Raw genomic sequence first — 22,063 nt, forward strand, 5'->3', positions numbered from 1 at the left:
CAGCGTGGAAACACTCTTTATGTTCAGTTTAATCTTCTGCAGTCTAAAGTCACACATCTAACATCAAATATCTGAGAGTTCGTTAAAAAATGTTAAACTATAAACGTTTGACTTCCACAAAGAACCTCTTACACTTTAAGATTTGTCTTAAATGTGAAAAAAGGCAATTCAAAGCAAAGGAAAACTGCAAAGATGACTTCAGACTCCAGAGGGTGAAATCTGTGTAAAAATGCTGCGTTCAGATCACATAAAAGATGTGGGACAGTCTTAATTCAGGTTGCTATAACAGAATTTGCATGTCAGAAGTAATTCATGCACAAGAATTTATTTTAGTTTGTTTTGGGGAATAAAGGTTGTATTTTTGTTTTTTGATAATATAAATCAAAACATTCTTTTGTTTTGTCAATGTATTTAGATTGAGAAGAAATGTAACCAACCTCAGTTTGATTCATGTTACCTGGAATACAAAATTTAAAAAACTGTTATTTTTTTAAGTTGAGTTTTACAGGTATATGGAAATGAAAATTTAAAACATTGCAAAATAATTGCATTTGATAAACAGATGGTGGTACAACGCAAGTCAAAATAAGCAACTGAATTTTCATGTCTCGAGTGAGACCTGAACGCAGCAGTATGTTGGTTCATTAGGATTAGAAATCTTATCAAATTTTGACTACTAAAATGTGTGATTTGTGTGGAAACAGCAGGTCGACAGAGGAGCCATAAAGCCATCAGCTGTGACACTTAACAACGTAATCATTAATGTAACACTGAAGATCAGTCACGAAACTACCATTGCAGCTTTTAGGAGGCAAAAAAATCGATGTAAAGTCAAATGATGAAAAGTAAAAGTAAGAAAATATGTTTGAATCCATGTGAGTCGACCGGCTGTTTCCTGCTGTGCTTTTAAAAAAAAGAGACCTGTCCTGTAGAGGGCGCTGTTGCTGCTGCATGGGGGAAGCTGTGCGATTTGATGATGTCATTACCCAGGGACAGAGGTGAGCAGAGAGATGAGCTGTCACCGTGTTAGAGAAAAATGTTTCTGTTTGTGTTTGCTGACGTTTGCACCTTTTTTCACTCATCGTCATATAAACATATAAACATCATATATTAGAAACTATTCATTGCAAATACGCAGCAGGATGAAAAAGATTATTGAAAAATAAAAAAAGAATGATTAAAGTTTTTGTGTCTACTGCTTCCTTTTTTAAATGACTGTTGAATGTCTCTCTCCCTCTCTCTCTCTCTCTCTCTCTCTCTCTCACACACACACACACACACAGGAAACAAAATGCAAAGAGTATGCAAAAACATAAAACAAAATACATTAAATTAATTTTTAATAATAAGGAGGTAAAAGTGTGACAGCAAAAAGAGAGGAAGTAATGTGATTATTCGTCCAATACGTCCAATGCTCCACATATAGCAGTAAATGTACTAATAAAAGGACACAACATACTGAGTGTTTGTGGAAAAGACAGTTTGCTAGTAGTTATCGTCAGAGCATAAGAATTGTAGGTTTATGTCATTACATAATGTAACCACTAGAGGGAGACATTTGAAAATAAATTGGTTACTATTGTTATCTAATGGTTACTGTCAGTATCTGTTGCCGGAGTCGTAGTCGCATGTAATCACTGTTATTACTATGCGCTGAAGTAGTAACCGTAGTATTATTAAACGCAGGGGTAGAGTATTATTACATAATAGTCGCTTTAGCAGTTGAAGTAGCAGAAGTAGTCACAGCAGTACTTGTAACATCTGCCTACATGGATTAATAATATGAGTACAATATTTTCAGTAGTCATTTTCATAGTGTAGTCACAGATCAAAGTGTTTGGTCGTTCTCTGAAAGTACTGTTTGACTTGTTGTTGGCTGTGGACGTTGCGTTAAGTTATTGCGAAATCACGGAATGTCGCAACTCTTTCCCTCTCCGTCTGAGTGTGTGCACGCGTGTGTGCGAGTTGGAGGAGGAGCATCAACCGGAATACAGTTGAACTTCTACTTCCTTCTGAAACAGTACACATCGCCGTGTTCTATACGTTTACCCGGTGGGGATTACGCACATTTACTGCCTAAGGAACTCCCGTTTTCTTTCCGCCTGTCCGGTGTCAAACTCCGGCACCGGAACCGAGCCGCAACAAAGAAAGGACTGATCCATCATCTTATTGATGGGGAAGAACATCTGGAACATGTGGGGCACTTTAATTAGTTGATTAGCATACGGAGGTAATTTGGGGCTGATTGATCACGCCATCATCATCAGCTTGGATGGATTCCCGGGAATCCGCGCCGCCGGACCGGGCCGGCGAGCCGTTGTTACCCCGGGGAGATTGACTGTCCAGAGGCGTAGCCGTTAATCAGTCTCGTTCCTCCCCGGTGTGCGGTGTTATCCTGGTCTGAGTCAGCAGCGAGACTCTGTCAGCCTGTCAACACACACACGCACTCGCATATCCAGTAAAGAGCGGACACACACCTGCCCCGCCCCCTTCTTCAGGGACACCCAACCAGCTCTGCTCCGCCCGCCTCGAACGGACATACGCTGAGCACACAGAGCACACCGCACCCTGCCGCCGAGCATGTAAGTAAAGATCCCGCTGTGTTTGACTTTATTTACTCAACATTGGACTAATGTGGAACTTTCTCTTGGTTGTACTGTTGCGATAGTGGTTTTACCGTAAATCAACGCGTTTGTGCCGTGAAATTAACGTTATTTGTTTATCAACCAAAAGACTGCAAATCTACAACGTATTAGCAGAGGACAGAGCCACTGTTTACCGTTTAGCCCTAATGAGTCTCTTATGTAATATCTTCTTTTATTATTTTCACCATCTTTCTTAGAGCTTTGCACATCTGAGGAGCCAAACTCTTCATTTTGTCTAATGTAGTTGTGTTTTTCATTATGGCTCGGATCCAAAATTAAACTATACTCTCATTTCAGTACAGTTTCAAACTTTTACACTTCCTCTCTTGTTATTTCTCAGAAGAAGAGAATGCGGAATTCTTTACGCTAACCAACGGTTTGGGAAAATATTTGCCTTTATCAATCAAACATTATAAATAAGTTTGGAGTGGTTGTATTGATCAGTTTGGACTCCCTTTATGGGTCACTGGCATAATTTGTCACATTTCAAGAAACGTATTTAGCTTGTTTGGGCTGTATACTTGTTGTGTTTAACTGTATTCATTAATGAACCTGCTCAAAACAAATATTCTACATTTCTTTTTTATGAATAATACGATTATATGAGCTGTCTAGATAGTAAATACAAACAGTTGCTCTGTTATTGTTTCTCCGTTCTCTGTTGAGCTCTGACAGAAGGATGTGTGAAATTGAAAACATTGGATATTTGACGTTCAGGACCTGATCTCATTGTTCCATTCTAAACAAAGCAAACCTATAAATCTGTATGTGTTAATCATGAGGTGCAACTGGGAAAATCGCAGACAAACAGAGAGACAGACAGGCAGAGGGAGAGAGACAGACAGGCAGTCAAACAGACAGACAGACTGTGAGGCTTCTGTCACTCTGCAGGCACGTATTGATTCGGTCTGATAATCAGATTATTGTGAGTTTGGAAATGCTGCAGCCTATCAGAAACTGGCTTTTCATTATCTTCATCTTCATCTTCACCATCCTCATCACATTACTATGATGAATAGTAGAAGCTACATCTGACAGGACATTACACTCTTCCTCACCTCTGAGCATTAAACCTTTAAATGAATTAAAAACTAAAAATTCATACGATATTTGGCAGGAAGACATAAAATGTAATCATCATCTTCATCATCAGATGTCTAATTACCTGTCCGTGTCTAATTAAAACAATCAATTAAAAATGACAGAAAGCTCTTCGAAGATGATCACCATCATCTTCATCAGCGGCATTCAACTTTTTCTTTATCTAATACACACAAACACACACACATACATGAAGGAGGTCATTTTGTTGTTGTTCTCACACACTCACACACACACACACACACGCGCAGAAGGTCATTTTGTTGTCGTTCACACACACACATGCACACAAACACACACACATGCAGGAAGTCATTTTGTTGTCGTTCACACACACACACACAGACACACACACACATGCAGGAAGTCATTTTGTTGTCGTTCACACACACACACACACACACACACACACACACACACACACACACATACAGGAGGTCATTCTGTTGTTGTTCACTCACATACACACACACACACACACACATGCAGGGAGTCATTCTGTGGTCTTTTATTGTCAGACTCCCTTGAGAAAGTGTTGATCAGTTTCTCCTGGTTGGAGCTGTGAGTCAGTTGCACCATGTGATCATATCTAGATGTAGTGTCCATCTCTCTCTAGTATACACACTCCCCTTAAATCACAATCTGACAAATAAGTGATCCTCATTAAAGCATTAAAATCAACTTTGGGTTTGAACAAATGTCCACGCAAAAGGAGTTTATAACGATGGACCCACTGCAGTAAATGTCTGGCCGTTATTGGAGGCAGTTTGATCAAAATGTGCCTCTGGGAACAAACAGTTTAGTTGAGTGAGTGACTTGTTGACCTGCTAATGGTTCTGAACCGGCTTCATGAAGCTGATGACACTGAGCATGCCCAGGCCCTCTTCCTCTTTCAGCTGCTTTATCAGCGGATTCTCCTCAGACATGTCTAGTGTCTTAGTCACAGTCGTCTGTATGAGATGATGAGTCGGTTGCTGAAATGGTGGCAAGTCCAACAAAAACAACTACCCACAATCCTCTAGGGTGGTGGTGCTGTCATTTATACATTATAAACACTTCTGTAAACACACACACAGAAAACTTCAGGTGTTTTGGTTGTATTGACTGTGTGTGTATGTTTGTATGTGTGTTTGTGTGAGTGTGTGTGGTTTGTGTTTGGTGTGTGTGTGTGTGGTTTGTGTGTGTGTGTGATGGAGGTGTTGTGGAGTAGCTCTGCCTGATCTGTCGGCTGTGACACATCGTCTGCTCTCTCTCTCTCTCTCTCTCTCTCTCTCTCTCTCTCTCTCTCTCTCTCTCTCTCTCTCTCTCTCTCTCTCTCTCTCTCTCTCTCTCTCTCTCTCTCTCTCTCTCTCTCTCTCTCTCTCTCTCTCTCTCTCTCTCTCTCTCTCTCCCCCTCTATGTTATAAATCCATGCAGCAGCAGTGCTAAATCAGAGGAGGTTGATTTATTAGAGGCATTATGGAAGATGGAATGGGATGGATGATAATGACCTTCACCTCTTCTTTTTTTTTTTACATCCCTCTCAGGCTCTTCTGCTCTTCACCCGTTTCTCTCCTCTCCTATAAATTCCGCTTCACCTTCTGCCATTTTACAAAATATAAGTATGAAAGGTTGATTTTTAAAATGAATCCCCTCTGATTTGTCGGTGTCATTTTTGTCGTACGGTGGAACATAAATGCGTCAATATGTGATTTCTGCCTGTGAGACACACACACACACACACACACACACACACACACACACACACACACACACACACACACACACACACACACACACACACACACACACACACATACTGACACGAATGTCTCTCTTACTCTCTGCAGGCCGGACTTCATCTCCATCCTCCTCTTCCTCTCTGTGGTGCTGGGCGGGGACAGGCCAGCTGTCAGTCAGTCCTCTGACCAATCCGGTAGGTGACAGCTTGGTGCTTGCTGGGGACACGACCCATTACACCTGCAAACACAGAAGAAAGGCTTAATGGAACACCTGACACATGGTTTTCCTTCGCAAATTCCTTCGCAAATGCAAATATACTCTCTGCACCTCCCAAACTATCAGAAACACACCACTAGTGTGCACACTGAAACCACTGTGATGATTCCCCGTGTTTTTTGCAGCTTAGTTTTATTTCTCTAATACATTCTTTTATGGATACTGAACAGCAGGTTTATGGTATTCTTCATCAGTGTCATATTATATGGACTGTTTCCCGCCCTCCCGGATATTGCTGCAATTTATTGTACAAACTGAGTCTGTGCGTCCTATGCAGACATTCATGCAGAACACTGAACCCCTAACTGCTGCTGATGTGGGGGACGGCACCTTGCATGGCATCAGTGTGTGAATGTGTGTATGAATGAATGTGAGGTGTATATATAAACTACTTTGGATCGTCAGATAAAAATGAGCCATTAAAGTACAGACCGTTTTCCATTTACAGTCCTTATTTGTCATTTGGCTCATAGGTGCTAACTGCTCAAACTGTCTCATTGTCTGTAATCAGAAGTCAAATATTTTAGAAATGGAGGTTTAATTTCCTGTGTTTGTGATTGTCAAACACCTAGACAAGGATTTCAGATTAATTTTGCATCAGAGGCGTCAAATTATTGAAGTGGCATTAATTCAGTGATGCAAATTTGTGTTTTCCATGGTTTACATTGGTTGGATGTAGCAGAGATCCTAAGCAGCAGTGCAAAGATCTAACCAGAGTAGAACCTCCCTGGAGACAGATAGACTCTATCATAGCAGGGAATTCTCTCTCTCTGTGGGGAAACAGAGGTTCAGTGGATTCATGTGCCAGACTCCTCTGCGCTGCCGTCTTCCTGTACAGCGTTCTACTCCGCAGCTCCTCCTCTGTGAAATTGAATTGAGAATTGAGAATTAAGATCCCGGTTCATCAGGTGCTGCCCTGCAAAAAGTGGGGTTAATTAAAAAAGCAGCACGCTCGCCCGGCGGGACAGTGAACGTATACGAAGGCAGAGAGCAGGGTCATTTGTAAAGCTGTCTGAGAGGGGGATAGAGGGGGGCTAGAGGCTGGGTGGGGGAGGACAGTGGGTGGTTAGGGAGGTGGATGGATGAATACACGGTAAGTGGAGGAGAGGAGCAGCGTAGTGGTCCTGGGGGGCCATCGAGCAGATAGATGAAGTTGAATCTATGAGGGTAAATCAGATTAGATGAAATGGTTCCTCTGGGATTAGGGTAACAGGAAACGACAAAAAAAACACACACACACAACGCAAACAGGAAGAAACAGGTCAGAAGGTTAGTTAATAATAACTAATAATAATTACAGTTGCGATTTACCAGTCATGCAGTCTAAATCTGCCTGGTAGGAAAGGATGAACAGCAGGTCAAAGGAGGATGAGTGTGAGTGTGGATGGTTGGATAGTAAAGCAGGAGGGAGGAGTGGATGGATGGATGATGGAGCAGGTTTTAATAGAAAGACTAATACTCAGGCTGGGAAAACCTGACAGGTCAATTACCGCGCGTATATACACACACGCACGCACACACACACACGCACACACGCACACACACACACACACAGTCTGTAGAGCAGGTGTAGAGGGCCTCTATTAATCCAGTGTTCAGTGTGGAGGATCCTCAGGCGCACTGAGGCAGAACACTCATGTTTCCTGCTGTGTGGAGGATCTGTAGAGGTTTTGGGATCTGATCAAATAGCTTTTATTTTATGTGTTGAATTATTTCAACATTTGCCCATTAAACCTAACAAATCTGCAATTGAATTCCACATGTATGAGAGAGGAGTGTCATTACAGTCGCGGCCGTGCTCCTGTTTGCTGGTCTGCTGTGTTGTGGTAATTATGGTGCTGATGATGTCACCATCGCTCCAAAACAGGGAGATAATATTTTGTCTGTCTTTCAGGGATATTGGGCAGGTTTGAGCAGGTGAGCAGGTGAATTTGCTGATTATTGAGAGCATTTTACAGGGTTTCAGGGCATCTGTCAGTTATCAGTTTCAAGGGATTTGAAGCAAAAGATTTGGAGAAGAATAAGCGAACAATATAACATCTGAAGTATCGTGACACATAACATTTCTGTAACTTTGTCTAAAAATTAAGAACTGCAAACTTGATCTGCTCTGTGGCGTGTTAGGGAGTCTGTGTTAACACTAGTGGAGCCTGTTTCTACAGAACACATTAGTCATCACTATTATTATCACTTATTGAATAGATATCACCTTCTTCCTCCTTATAATGAGCTCATCCATCATCAATGAGTTCCTAAGCTCTGTGTTCCCTAAAATTGGAGCTTCTACAGATTCATTGATTGATCGATTGGTTGTGACCCACTGAATATTTGAACCAGCGCCGAAATGATAGATCAAATACTTGATGGTGTACCACAGAGATGAATGGCTGGATTTTGTCCTTCAGCTTATTAATTGATTGCAGTTCCGCCACTGTTTCTTTTGATTGATTCTGTTTTTGGCTGTTGATCAGACATAATAAGCTTTTAGCCTGTAAACAGACACTTACAGGCTAAATGTTTGATGGGACTGCTGTGTGTGGAATCATAGCAGGAGCATGGCTGGTGACCTCACATCAGCATTGACCTTCGTCCTTACGCTGTGTTGTCATTTTAGACACTTTTCTATTTTGGAACTGCCTGGGTCGTGTTTTATACAATTTGTGGACTGTAAATTGGCTTTCTTAACACAGGTAGAATTGGCTGAGGTCTGTAGTAAGTGGAAGCAGCTGAGGGTGTTTGCTGTTAGATGGAGTCCAGCATTCACTCTGATGATTCAGGTTTCATAGAGCCGCTGCTGCACTCTGTTTACTTCAACAAGGACACTTAAGAAGCTCAGCCACAGAGCTTTGTGTGATGCACTGATGACTGAACTCTGAATCAGGCCATCTGGCTGGCAGCTGCCCTGTGTGTGCGTGTGTGTGTGTTGTCTTACAGTTGCTGCTGTTTAATGTTTTAGCCACTCTAGCAGCAACTGCTACTGCTGCTCCGTTCTTGGTCCAGAGTGATAAACTGTATCTAAAATCTATTGGATGAAATGTAATTCAGGCTGTTTAACGAATCCCACCACCAGCCCAAAGTTTACACATCCAGTGCTTTAGTTCATGACAAACTACCCATGTTACCCATATTATCATACTAACTAACATGCTAACATAAAGGATAACTTTGTTGTTTTTTAACCAAAGCCATATTATAACATTGTTTGTACTCCACACTAACTGTTCCAGGCACAATGCAGGCCGGAGTTGGCATCAGAGGGTTTGTGGGGTTTTAGAGTCATAATTCTGTCCTATTGAGTCCCATTCATTTAGACTGGGGGCTGTGAAAGCAGTTTACCTGAAAGCACACCAGCTGGATCTGTTGTGCTTGAATGGCTTACAATTTCTGCTTTAATCTCTCTCTTTCTCTCTCTCTCTCTCTCTCTCTCTCTCTCTCTCTCTCTCTCTCTCTCTCTCTCTCTCTCTCTCTCTCTCTCTCTCTCTCAGAGCCCATGTGTTATGACTGGGGCGAGTCGAGGGAAGGAGCGGTCAGTGTTCTGGAGGGGGAGGCCGGATGGCTTTCATGTCCTCTTTTCTCTCATCCCTCCGTCTACAACTACTCGTCCACTCAGAGCACCGGACACAACCTCTTCTGGTACCGCCTGCCTGTGGGTCACGACCTGGAACAACCTATAGGATACAGGTACGGCGGCGTTTCATAGGATCAGACAGGAAGTGAGGGGCTGCTTTAATAACGTTCGATTGTTTAATGAAGTGATAAAGATTTTGAGGAGGACTAATCTTGCTGGGGGTTTTTTGTTAAATAAAACTTTCTTTTTCTTAACTTACTAAGAAGTGGCCATGAATTAGTGAGCTCAGAGTGAAACTGAAGCCAAAGCATGGGAGCGAGGTCGTCTAAATCATTAAATCCATCCTAAAGACATTTAACTGGAAGTGAATCTAGAATGTCACATCTGAAACAACGGCATGTAGAGTAGGTTGTGAAAGTGTTCCAAGTATGCATAATGGCTGTATCCCAATATGCTGACTTCCGAGTGTGCACTTGGAGTCATAATCTGGAAGGTTACACTCAAGGGTGCAGCTGCAGGCGTGTGGGCTGTTTGAGGTGAAGTGGGTTAATGGACCTGAATCTGTCACAGAGTTAGTGGGTATGTGTTCATATCGGCTCATAACAAGAAAACAATGTTGCGCTTTAGCGTAACGACAAATATAAACAATCGCAACAAATGCAAGTATCCATAGTTCAGATTTCATGGTCTGTGAGGTCTTGGTGGTGACATGAGCTCACTGAGTGCTTTAGCTTGTTTTGATGTTTCACCACATAATCTGTTTATTTGTCAGGATGCAGCAAAGGTTGAAAGTCACATTGGATGGTTTTGTTGTTAATAATTAGATGTGCCTGTGATTTTAAGAGTTTTTATAGGAAGTTTGTCCAAATGATACGAGCCATCATCTGAGCTCTCTGACATCTGATGAGCATAAACCCAAACACAGGTTATGTTTGATTGAGACACTTTCCAATGAGTGAATGATGAAGAGCAACCTGAACGATTTGCTTCCTAAAGTGGATACATGGGGATTTGGACCAAAGAGGCTGGATTAGTCTTACTAAGGGCATTAGAGATCGTTCTAATGTAATTCTAATTGAATCTTATCGGATTTACGTTACATGCAGAGTCTAATCTGATTTTCTTCTGTAGCCTGCGACTCAGCAAAGACAGAGAGAGACTGTGGCTGCAGCCGGCCACTGTGGAGGACAGCGGACAATACATCTGTTTGCTACGGTAAGGACAGAGAGACAACATCTGCGTGTTAGAGGGCTGTCACACACTAATATTTGGAAATACTATGTATCAAGTAGTCAGTATTTGTATGTGCGTGTTTACAATATGTGTCCATTGTGTTTAATGGTTGTTATCTAGTTGTGCAGTAATTGAGTGAATGTAATGCAGCAGCGGGCCGGTCGCTTATTTAGAAAACACATAAAAAACTAAATCCCTGGGGAGGATCAAGTTGCCAAACACTATAAGAGTTGATATCTTGCGTTTGCCACTGTAGCAAGTAATCGATAGTGTGTAATTTTGATACATGATCCTTTGTTTTTATTGGATACTGGTTTTTATTGGATACTGTAGATTATGCTCGATTAACGGTGACAGCCCTAATATATTACACAGTAAGTCCAAAATTACATCTCTGCTACAGTAAGTACAAACGTCTGCATGCACCACATTGTGAACGCTGAAATCACACACGCAGTTTTGGAACGCGGCCATGCGAGCGATCACATCTCAACCCCGATCTCAGTTTGATAAAACCTGCGAGCTGAGCAGCAGCATCTTAAAGCCACTAAGAGTCACTTTAGCTGATTAAGTGTCTGGATGGAAGCTGTGAGTAGAGCTGACAGCTGCTATCTGCACACATCCTGAGGGTCTGATGGCACAGCTACAGTATTTAATACAAAAGAGCCTCCTGTCATAGGCTCACAACTCATCAGTCAACCCACATGATTTGAGATCTGTGCTGGCATTAAGACGGGACCTTACAGCAGTTGAGGGGAGTTTGACAGCCAATTAAAATGACTCTGATTAAGGCTTTGAAAATCCATCCATCCATCCATCCATCCATCCATCCTTGGAGCAGCAGGCTTAACATAGTGGCTTAGATATTCCCTTTCCCTTGCCACCTTCTCCAGCTCATGGTTCAGGATGCAAAAGCTCCTCCTGCATATTCTGTCCTTTATGTTTTACTGCCTTCTAAATAAAGCTTCAAGTCAGCTGAGAGCAGAAATTCCCGCAAAATCAATCTGCACTGGAGGGTTTTATGGCACAAAATGCATGAATAATAACACACGCACACACACTCACACACAGTGGTTTCTGATCCGTGCGATCGGTGCCAGGAAGTGCATTTCTGTTCCAGCTAGAGCCAGCTCACCACTGATGTTGTCTTAAAACCAGCGGTTTAAGGAGACAAGGATCTTTTATCGTGACTTCAATTGCTCAATAACTTCTGACTGAGTAGGCTGACGCACACAACCACACATGCACACAGGAATTCGTCTTAGCTTTCAACCCTGAACGTGAAGCAACAGTAAACTGAAGTATCCCTCCGTCAAACAATACCAGTCCAAAGTGTCATTTAGTGCCGGACCACTATAGTTCCACACCATTACCATTTACTATACTGCATGCCTCGCTGTATTCCAACAAAGTACTATAGCACTTATATTGCTACAACTGACAGTTTGAAGATAAACTGAGGAGCAGTTTCAGTGTAATCTAGATTTAGTTCCTGTTTTGTCATCATAGTTTCATCTCATCCTTCCCCTTTTGTTATCTGAGCTACTTTTTCTCGGAAAACCGACATTTCTGAGAAACAAATTGGTGAAATGGTGAAACTCTTGTGTTGAGGTTCAGGTTTACTGCTTCGGCCAAGGAGCTTTAAACTTTAACGATGGGCCTTTAGTTTTCCTTTGATTTTGTGAATCTTTAGTGTCTAGTGTCCTTTTATCTCACAGTAACACACCTGTCTCTGTCTTCCAGCAACAAATCGTCCTGCAGCAAGATCGCGATGCGTCTCGAGGTGCTGTCACGTGACCAGGTGGCGTCGGGCCCTGACTGTGCGGTCGCCACGGCACCCAGTCAGGTGATTATCCCTCTGCAGGAGGGTAAGAAGCTGGACTGCCCTGACCTGCAGGATGCCATCAAGATGGCAGACGGCGGCGACCTGAACGTCACCTGGTACCATGTGAGATAACTTAACTCATAAGTGACATAACATAAGTGGAGGATATCTTAACATGAAGCAATGGCAGATTTCACTACTGTGAGCTGCGGGAGTAACACAGACTATCAAAGCTCCCTCTGATAATACTTTGTCATGATCTTGTAAACACTCAACATGTGAACTATCTTTCTGTCCCTTTGTCTGTCGGTTTATCTCAGCATTGCCGTCAATATGAAAGATGGAACATGGACCGGGAACAGAAAGGTCCCAGTCTGCTTGTTCATCTCATGATCGATTATTATGAGGGTCTATATTATTGCAAAGTTCAGTACCAGAGGAGAGGACGTCTGCAGCAGTTCAGCAGGAGCATCAACGTCACTGCCGTCAGTAAGATACTCACACTCATACACTGCTGTTAATGGTACAACACAGAATTAAACTAATATAAACACGTAAAGGAGTGTTCACCGTTCTGGTTTCATTTTTCAGATCCCCCCTCTTTGGATAAAAATCCCAGCATCATCCATCCGGGCAAGGACCAAGTCTTCTCTGTCAAACAAGGTTGATTCCAAGGTTACTGTTAGAAATGCTTCTGTAACTGTCAGACAATGAACCAAAGCATCCAAATATAAGTCAGCGTTCTTTCAATTTCCTTAACTAATCCTCTGTCATAATATATTGAGAGATCTGGACTTCACAGGTTGGAATTAGTCAAAATGAAAGAAATCCTGTAAGTGTTATTAAGTGTTTGTTCCTAGAAAAATATCTCAGGCTCTCTAAAAAATAGCGAATATTATGAATATTTAGCGCTGACAATGTAAAGCCACATTAATATTGTGACAGTGTATTTGTGTTTACTAGTCACCGGCACTTTGTCAGTGATTTACGGCCAAAAACAAGTCACTTCTCTGCAGTCACCATTTGTGATTCCTTTCAGTCCTTGTACCATCTTTCATTAACCAACCTCTGGATTTTTGTCTTTCTTGTACTGTGGAGTAATTGTGGGTAATTCTGACTTTACTGTACAGTATCTGAGCCAGGAGACACATTGATCGGTGCAGATGACAGTGGGATGTTTCTAGTGAAGGATGTGGTTGTCAGGTTGATGGAGCGTTACAGCTGAACCTTTCAACCACGCTAATTTGTTATTGATCTGAAACAAAAGAACAGAACTGCATTGATTAATTATTAAAGGTAGAAAGCAAAACAGTCTATGTGACAAGGACACTGAATGCACCATTTGTAGACTAAGTTTCCTTCTAAAGAGAGGAAAGCTGGAGGATCTCCCCTAACAAACAAAGATCCATCCATCAAAGTGTCTCCTCAGAAACCTGGAGGTAGAGTCACTTACAGGTCTCACTGGATTCCTGCTTCCATTAGGCCCTAAACACAGAGTGTTGTTTCATGTTGTCCTGGCCTCAAAGAGGTTGAGTCCTCGTCTCACCTGCAGCCACAGTCTCGGTTTGCGAAGCTGCTGTGACAGTGATGAAGATTCCTCTGCCAACCAACTTATTTTAAATTGGTTTGCTCAAGCAGCTCGGACGAGGGCCGACTCTACATTTCCAAAGTTAATCGCCCGCGGAATATTAGCAGAGGCTGCCGAGAGCTCGTGCCATAAAACAGAACAAGGCGTTATACACTTACATACAGACATACACCTCCATAAGGAAACACACACTCACACACATTCACTCACACACACCTTGAAACCATCAAACCCAGCTGTAAATGTATGTATCAGCTGAAGAAAATGACCAGTCAGTGAAAAGCAGAGAATTACAACCAGCAACTGCACGTCAGCCTGTGTAAAAATGGATAAATGCATAAAGGAAATGCGTGTTAGACTAGCTTGTGATAAACATTTTATGCACGCCTGTAAAAACTGGAAGCTGCTGGAATTAAATTATTTTTCGCAGAGTACCGGCACGATAAAAATACAACGTGTTGTGCCAAGTTTCTCTGGCAGCGCAGCCAAGAAAGTGTTCCATTCAGGTCAGCGTGTAAATTACAGTGCTCATTACAATCTATAAACAAAGCCCAAGATACAACGAATAAGGATGAGCAAGGTTAATGTCAACACTTAAAATAAAGTACAATAAGATAAGACATATACAATGCCAGTTAAACCTCTGGAGTCTGCAATAGTTTTTGAAATTTTACTTTTCATTGAATTTGCCATGTATTTAACAGCTAAAATGCCTCACTGTAAAAATGAAAAAAATCCTTGAAATTATTATCTGAAGTCAAAAATAATAACATGACAAAAACAGTTGAATATTATTTCTCTTATTGTTATTGTCATGATTGTGATCAGGCACAGAGGTGCGTCTGACGTGCACAGGCCTGTTTCCTTTCCTGGAGTCACCGTGGGAGATCTGGTGGACCATCGACGGGAAAACAGTTGAACAACTAGCCGACCCTCACTTCTCCAAAATCAACAGGTAAAAAAAACATGCGCCCCTTATCAGCCATATTGGAGGGCTTCACCATTTAAACCTCCAACTGGAATGGATGAACTCTGCAGTCTAAATCAGTTTACTTGACATTTTGTTGTTTTGAATCAGTTGAGCTGCTGTGTTGGTGTATTTTGTGCCTGATTGCAGAGAGGAAGCTCTAATTTCATGGCTCTGGATAGAATCAGCGCCATCAGAGCCAAAGTAGGATTTTGCTGAAAGAAACAGATTCAATGTCTGTATTTTACCCTTTATTGTTGTGCTATTTATGTGTTTTGCAGGTTGGTAAGTTATAACTTTGGCGACCGCACAGAGGAGACCGTGCTGGTGATCAAGGACTTCTGGGCTGAAGATCTGAAAAGAGAGTATAACTGCTCACTGAGGAACCAGAAAGGCTCCGCTACTCGCAGAGCTCAGCTAGAGGAGGAAGGTTAGACCATATCAACTGTCGCGCTACATGTTGCTTCGTCATGTCATGTTATGTGAATGTATTTGTGTTTGTCTGTGTGTTTCTTACATGGTTGTGCGTTGTGTGTTCCAGGGTCGCTGCCCTCAGTGGAGCTGGGTTGTGGTCTAGGCGTGACTCTGCTCCTCATGCTGGTTCTGTTCACGGTGTATCATGTCTTCTGGTTGGAGCTGCTGCTGCTCTACCGATCCTGGTTCGGCACTGATGAAAGACACACAGGTAAACGGCTCGCGGTCTGTCAGGTGCTTTTCTTCTGATGTCATACATTAGTAGCTGTGCACAATATCTCTTCATCGTATCGTGAGGTTTTGTCTGTTATTGAGTCCTGAATGTCATCAAGCAAGTCGAAAGGAAATTGAGAAAGTATTACAGCCCTTATCATTTCCTCACACGTCAGGCTTAGATTTTATCTATCAATCAGCATATAAATCATTGACAAAATACATTTTGACGTTGATGCTTTCTAGGAGGCTGACCTATATATCTGGCCTGTAGATGATATGAGACACATCAACAAAACCTATGAACTGATTTCCTGAGTAAATAAAGACAATAACAGTGTGTGTGTGTGTGTGTGTGTGTGTGTGTGTAGATGATAAGGAGTACGATGTGTACATCTCGTACGCCAGAAACAGTGAGGAGGAGCAGTTTGTCCTGGTGACCCTCCGCAGAGTTCTGGAAAACGAGCTGGGATACTCAGTGTGTATCTTTGACAGAGACAGTCTGCCTGGAGGGAGTAAGTACACACACACACACTCGTGCTACAGTACAACACAGTACACTGCACGTAACTATGCTACTAGTAAAAATAGTCCTATGTACCTTTGACAGTCCTGTAGGAGTGAGTACACACTGATACAGCACAGATAACTACAGCACTACTATGTAAAACTAATTTATTTAAATTACATTTTGTAAAAAACAGTAAAGGTACTCTGTATGCAGCGTTGACATACTACACAGCCTATACTACACACTGCTTCTGTGGTTACTTCTAATACTACAACTAATACTAAGTGCTATCTACTACTGCATCAACTAATTGCTAAAAGTTAACAACTATAAAGCTAATGCTGTTACTATTACTTGAAGTACTACTGCTACCACTAATACTGATGCTTCTACTCTAGTCTCCCACTGCAACTAATCTTTCTTTCTCCTTCTGGTGGGTAAAGTATGTCAGAAACAGCTCCAGCTAAAGCTCCTTTGTGGTACTGGTACTGCTAACACTCTTCCTACGACTACCGCAAACTTCTTCTGCGGCTGCTATTAGTATTTAAGCTGCTAGGAGAGCTAGTAGTGCTGTTATTACTGCTGCTTGTGCTCCACGCACACACACACACACCCCATACATCCACCTATCATCCATCAGTCATCCTTTAACCCCCACCCCCTCTCATCCTGCAGTCATCACAGATGAGACGCTGAGTTTTGTGGCTCGTAGCCGGCGCCTCCTGGTGGTGGTTAGCCCCGATTATGCATCGAAGGGCTCCCAGGCTCTGCTGGAGCTGAAGGCCGGCATTGACAGTATGGCACTAGATGGCCACCTGCGGGTGATCTTGGTCCAGTACAGATCGGTGCAGCGGCAAGGCTGGGTGAGGGAGCTGAGGAGGGCCCGCTTGGCCCTGGCTCTGGTCCGCTGGCAGGGGGACAAGTCCAGAGAGCTGACCTCCCGCTTTTGGAAGAGGTTGAGGGTGGAGCTTCCTGTGCACAGGGTTAGCAAGGAGGGGGAAGCGTGTACGAGGAGGCTTCAGAGTCAGGACAGCACCAGCTCTCAGACCGGACTCATCACCAAGACTGCCAAAGACCCACAAAAAGTATTTAACAGCGTAGCTGTAGCAGCGTTCTGATTGCCCAGAACTGAACCATGAGCTTCTCCTAGCATGAAGCTAGCCAGCTACAGGAGCTAATAACCAAAGTCACTTTCCTCTACCAAACTGTTAATTAATTGATATATATATATATATATAAAAATATAATTAACAGTATTTGTCACTCAGAAGAAGTTGCCTTAAAAGTAGGACAGGATACCGAACATGCAGTGGCTTGGTTACCACGGCAACATTTCCCTGCATCTATGTGGGTCACTTCCTGTTGTTTTGCTTTCGGCCCACCACCAAACACTTTGAGGTTAAGTGATTTGAACACTCTAAATTGGCTTTAGGTGTGAATGAGACTGTGTGTGTGTGTGTGTGTGTGTGTGTGTGTGTGTGTGTGTGTGTGTGTGTGTGATTGTGTGTGATTGTGTGTGTGTGTGTGTGTGTGTGTGTGTGTGTGTCGCTAACTTACAATTTCAAAACTGTAGCAGGAAATAAGCCCATTTATTTAAACAACACAATTCATTTGAAACTGCACTTACGTATGTTCTATAGAAAGCTTGAAAAGCTTAAGACAAATGGATGAAATATACCCAACAAAGGTTACAGAAACAACAAGAGTTAAAGTATTTAAGGTGCAACATTTTCAGTATTTATGTTTCAGAAGAAATCTGGGCATTGTTTGTATTCACATGAATAAATGTTCAATTCTTCTCAAGTGAAACTTTAAACATTTCTGAATCAAATCGGTGAAACCAGGTGGAAGTAAAAGTCATGTTGGAGGGCGCTATCATCCCTGCTCCAAAGTCACTTTCCTCTACCAAACTGTTAATTAATTGATATATATATATATATAAAAATATAATTAACAGTATTTGTCACTCAGAAGAAGTTGCCTTAAAAGTAGGACAGGATACCGAACATGCAGTGGCTTGGTTACCACGGCAACAGTTCCCTGCATCTATGTGGGTCACTTCCTGTTGTTTTGCTTTCGGCCCACCACCAAACACTTTGAGGTTAAGTGATTTGAACACTCTAAATTGGCTTTAGGTGTGAATGAGACTGTGTGTGTGTGTGTGTGTGTGTGTGTGTGTGTGTGTGTGTGTGTGATTGTGTGTGATTGTGTGTGTGTGTGTGTGTGTGTGTGTGTGTGTGTGTGTGTGTGTGTCGCTAACTTAAAATTTCAAAACTGTAGCAGGAAATAAGCACGTTTATTTAAACAACACAATTCATTTGAAACTGCATTTACGTATGTTCTATAGAAAGCTTGAAAAGCTTAAGACAAATGGATGAAATATACCCAACAAAGGTTACAGAAACAACAAGAGTTAAAGTATTTAAGGTGCAACATTTTCAGTATTTATGTTTCAGAAGAAATCTGGGCATTGTTTGTATTCACATGAATAAATGTTCAATTCTTCTCAAGTGAAACTTTAAACATTTCTGAATCAAATCGGTGAAACCAGGTGGAAGTAAAAGTCATGTTGGATTCTTTGGTACCTCAGTGTTTATCTTTGATAATAAGTAAAAACTAAAAAACAGCAAAGCCTTGCGACAGACAACTAAAGATACAAGTAGATAGAAGTAGGATTTTTTTTAAACACCACCAGAAACACAACACAGGAAACACAGACATCCAGAGCAACGCGAGTAAAATAAATATCTAAATATCTAAATGTATACTTCTGTTGAGAATTTTCTGCACTTTTGTAAGCATAATTACAGTAATCAGTGGCATATAAAATAATTGTATTGCTGTGCTATAGTTTGTTTCACATTTCTTTAAAAGGAATTAATAGGAAAATGCACATGAATCTTGAACTTTGTCATGTTAATAATGTTTCGTTGTTGTATTGGTCAATAAATGAGCTGTTCATCTATCATCTTTCATCTCATGATTTATTTCACTGTGTCATTCATTTCATATTCTCCAAATACAGTAAGGGTTTGGATTTGCTATTCCTACACACACACACACACACACACACACACACACACACACACACACACACACACACACACACACACACACACACACACACACACACACACACACACACACACACACACACACACACACACACACACACACATACATATTATCTGCTGCCATGTTCAGATTTGACCTGTGCAGCATTTAAAGGAACAATTTTATTGATTTTAGGCTCTGAGAATCAGTCTTGAGTCTGTAGCCAACTAGGATCCTGCTCCTCAGTAAAAACAATTTCATCCAGAACCAGAATCTCTTTCATTAAATCCTACTCACCAAACTCTTGAACTGACTCTTTAACTGAGTAGCAGAGTACACCATCTGCTATACATTTTGACAGCCACCTTAATTCTTTGTTTTCTAACTTTACTGTGACCCCAAGCTCCCCTTTAGCGTCATGTTTTATTTACATCCTGCTAGCTAAAACCCACCCAAGAGCCCCACTGACACCTCAATAATGCTTGCCCATTTTATTAAACCCACACATACTCGGCTCCACCACACATAAATACCACATATGCATATATAAATACAAAAGAGACGGATGCTACAGCAGGTCAAAGTTTGGCATCTGGTATCTGTTTTTGACACTTCCTGTTTCTCCTCTGTCAGACCTATCAGAAGCCATCCTGCACTCCATGCGGCTGAGCCGCCACCTCCTCTTTGTCCTCAGTCCGGACTTCCTGGCCGAGAAGAGCCTCAGCCTTCTCGAGTGTCGTCTGGGTCTGTACCTGCAACATGGTCACCGAGCCTCTATTGTGACGGTGGTTTATCACACTCTCAGCAAAATGCCATGTGTGGAAGTGGCTCAGCTCAGACAGGCTGCCACCAGCACTGTTACCTGGCGGGGGAGCCAGTCTGAGCCACAACGATCCCGGTTTTGGTTGCGGCTGAGGCTGGCGCTGCCCGTCCGCCCACTGGCCATGGGACGGAGGTTGATTGACAGCACATCGTCACACTCAGACCTGGCCGCTCTGGCACTGCAGCACGTTCAACATATCCAGAACCATAACAACATAACAACAGCCGATGACAGCAGGAAAAACAGACGGACAACATTAAGTCAGAGCCGCAGACACAGACAGGCCTCGCTAAGAAGGAGCTGCAAAGTGAGGAGGGTAGGAAGTCAAGGGCAGTCTGGGTCAACGGACATGGAGGGGGGGCATCAGCACAGCACAAGCTGCTCTGGGTGTGTCAGGCATGTCAATCAAGTACTGGCTCAGGAGCAGAGGGGGGCGGGGCTTACAGCAGAAACAGAGATGCAGTTGTCACATGACCCAACTGACATAAGTCCAGATTGTCCCGTTGAAACAGAACACGCCTCAATTCCTGACTCGCCACATGAATCCAACTCTGCTTCTAACCACACCCACATCCATGACTCCACCCCTGACCCCACCCTCTCAAGTCCCCCACAGGATGACGCAACAGAGGGCAACAGATAATTCATTCCAGAAGACTTTTGGGGTAAAAATACAGGAAAGGGCTTTAGCCACTTTAGCAAACTTTTATTATACTTCCCATCCCTTTTCTTACAAGGATGTGATTGGTAGGTCACTACCACATGACACTAAAACGTTGTACCTCTTAATTGGTTTGTACGAATATGGCCAAATAGTTCAAGTTAACCCTGAAATGTGTTAACTTTGACTATTCATAACTCTTAAAACAAAATAATAAATAACAAATAAAACACAAGATTTATAATCTACTACCCCATTAGTGCCCCGAGATGCTACATCGTCACAATTCCTCAGCATACAGTATTACTAAAATATTGGACCAACAAATTAATGATTAATTGATGATTAGTGGGGCTAAGAATGTAATGTTTGTCCTCGAGGTCACAGGGTTGTTTACCGTGAAATATAAGGTCACTGCATCCATCAGTAAATTAGTTTGAATGAAAAATCTTCAGCTTAACACGTTGCATGTGCAAATGTAAAGTAGAGTAAGTGAAAAATATTTTGTTCAGAAGGGCTGATTGATAAGTATCATAGTGAAGCTGTTATCCAGCCGTATTGTAGTTCTTCTTTTTCCAACATAACTTCCTTTTGTCGGATGGGGCTTTTTCAGGTGAGTATGGCTCAAAACCACAATCATGGATAGCAGACAGCATTGTAATCTCTGCATGTTGGCCTTACTGAGCTCAAATGAAAAGTAACTCAGCAATTACAGGATATGAATTAAACTAAAATGCAGACTGGGCGGAACCATGGGCCAGGGTCAGAACTTATCAGTCAACCCTTGTTCAAGTCAAACTCCTCGGGCTGTAATACTCTGACAGGTTTTTTATAATATTCATTATAACCAATATTGTTCCAATTCTTACATTACATGGATTTGATTGGATTTGAAATGATAATAATAAAGTACTTTTGTCCTGAAATGGAATTTTCTGTTTTCATACCAGCATGCTGCATGAGATTACTTCAACTCATTATGTTCTGTTCAAAGATGAATTCATATGTGCCACATAAATATGCAGCCTGGTTCCAACGATGTTTATTGTCAGAACAATAAGGCTTCACACTCTGAAGCACTCACTGGGTGTCACTGTTTGACCAGGAAACATGGGACTGCTGAACCCTGTGAACTCTCTCTCTCTCTCTCTCTCTCTCTCTCTCTCTCTCTCTCTCTCTCTCTCTCTCTCTCTCTCTCTCTCTGTGTGTTTGCAGGTGAAAGCTATTCAGAGGTTCAGATTAAAAGTTAAGTATTGTTTTAAAGAAGTTTTATTAAGGTTATATTGAACTGAATGAACAGAAACCAGTGACTGCAAGAAGAAAGCCGAGAGGGATTTTACCAAACACAACACAGACGATTAGTCCTGGCCAGCAGAGGGCGCTATCATCCCTGCTCCTGGGA

At 42.1% G+C, this 22,063-nt stretch overlaps 1 protein-coding gene across 2 annotated transcripts; it reads left to right on the plus strand.

Moving 5' to 3' along the window:
* Positions 1-1,994: 1,994 nt before the first annotated feature.
* Positions 1,995-19,088, plus strand: il1rap (interleukin 1 receptor accessory protein). Of its 2 annotated transcripts, XM_076170250.1 has the most exons (12): positions 1,995-2,582; positions 5,576-5,661; positions 9,230-9,425; positions 10,444-10,527; positions 12,289-12,493; positions 12,691-12,859; positions 12,962-13,033; positions 14,787-14,913; positions 15,207-15,355; positions 15,467-15,610; positions 15,984-16,127; positions 16,799-19,088. In XM_076170250.1, coding segments are annotated over exons 1-12 (1,821 nt in total). In that variant the 5' UTR covers positions 1,995-2,580; the 3' UTR covers positions 17,242-19,088. The 2 variants fall into 2 exon arrangements, with proteins under 2 accessions (XP_076026365.1, XP_076026445.1); XM_076170330.1 differs by lacking the exon at positions 10,444-10,527.
* Positions 19,089-22,063: the final 2,975 nt, after the last annotated feature.

This window comes from Genypterus blacodes, unplaced genomic scaffold, assembly GCF_046128005.1.
Source record: "Genypterus blacodes isolate CSIRO-AG114 ecotype Tasmania unplaced genomic scaffold, CSIRO-AGI_Gbla_v1 ptg000003l_1, whole genome shotgun sequence".
Classification (NCBI taxonomy): Eukaryota; Metazoa; Chordata; class Actinopteri; order Ophidiiformes; family Ophidiidae; genus Genypterus; species Genypterus blacodes.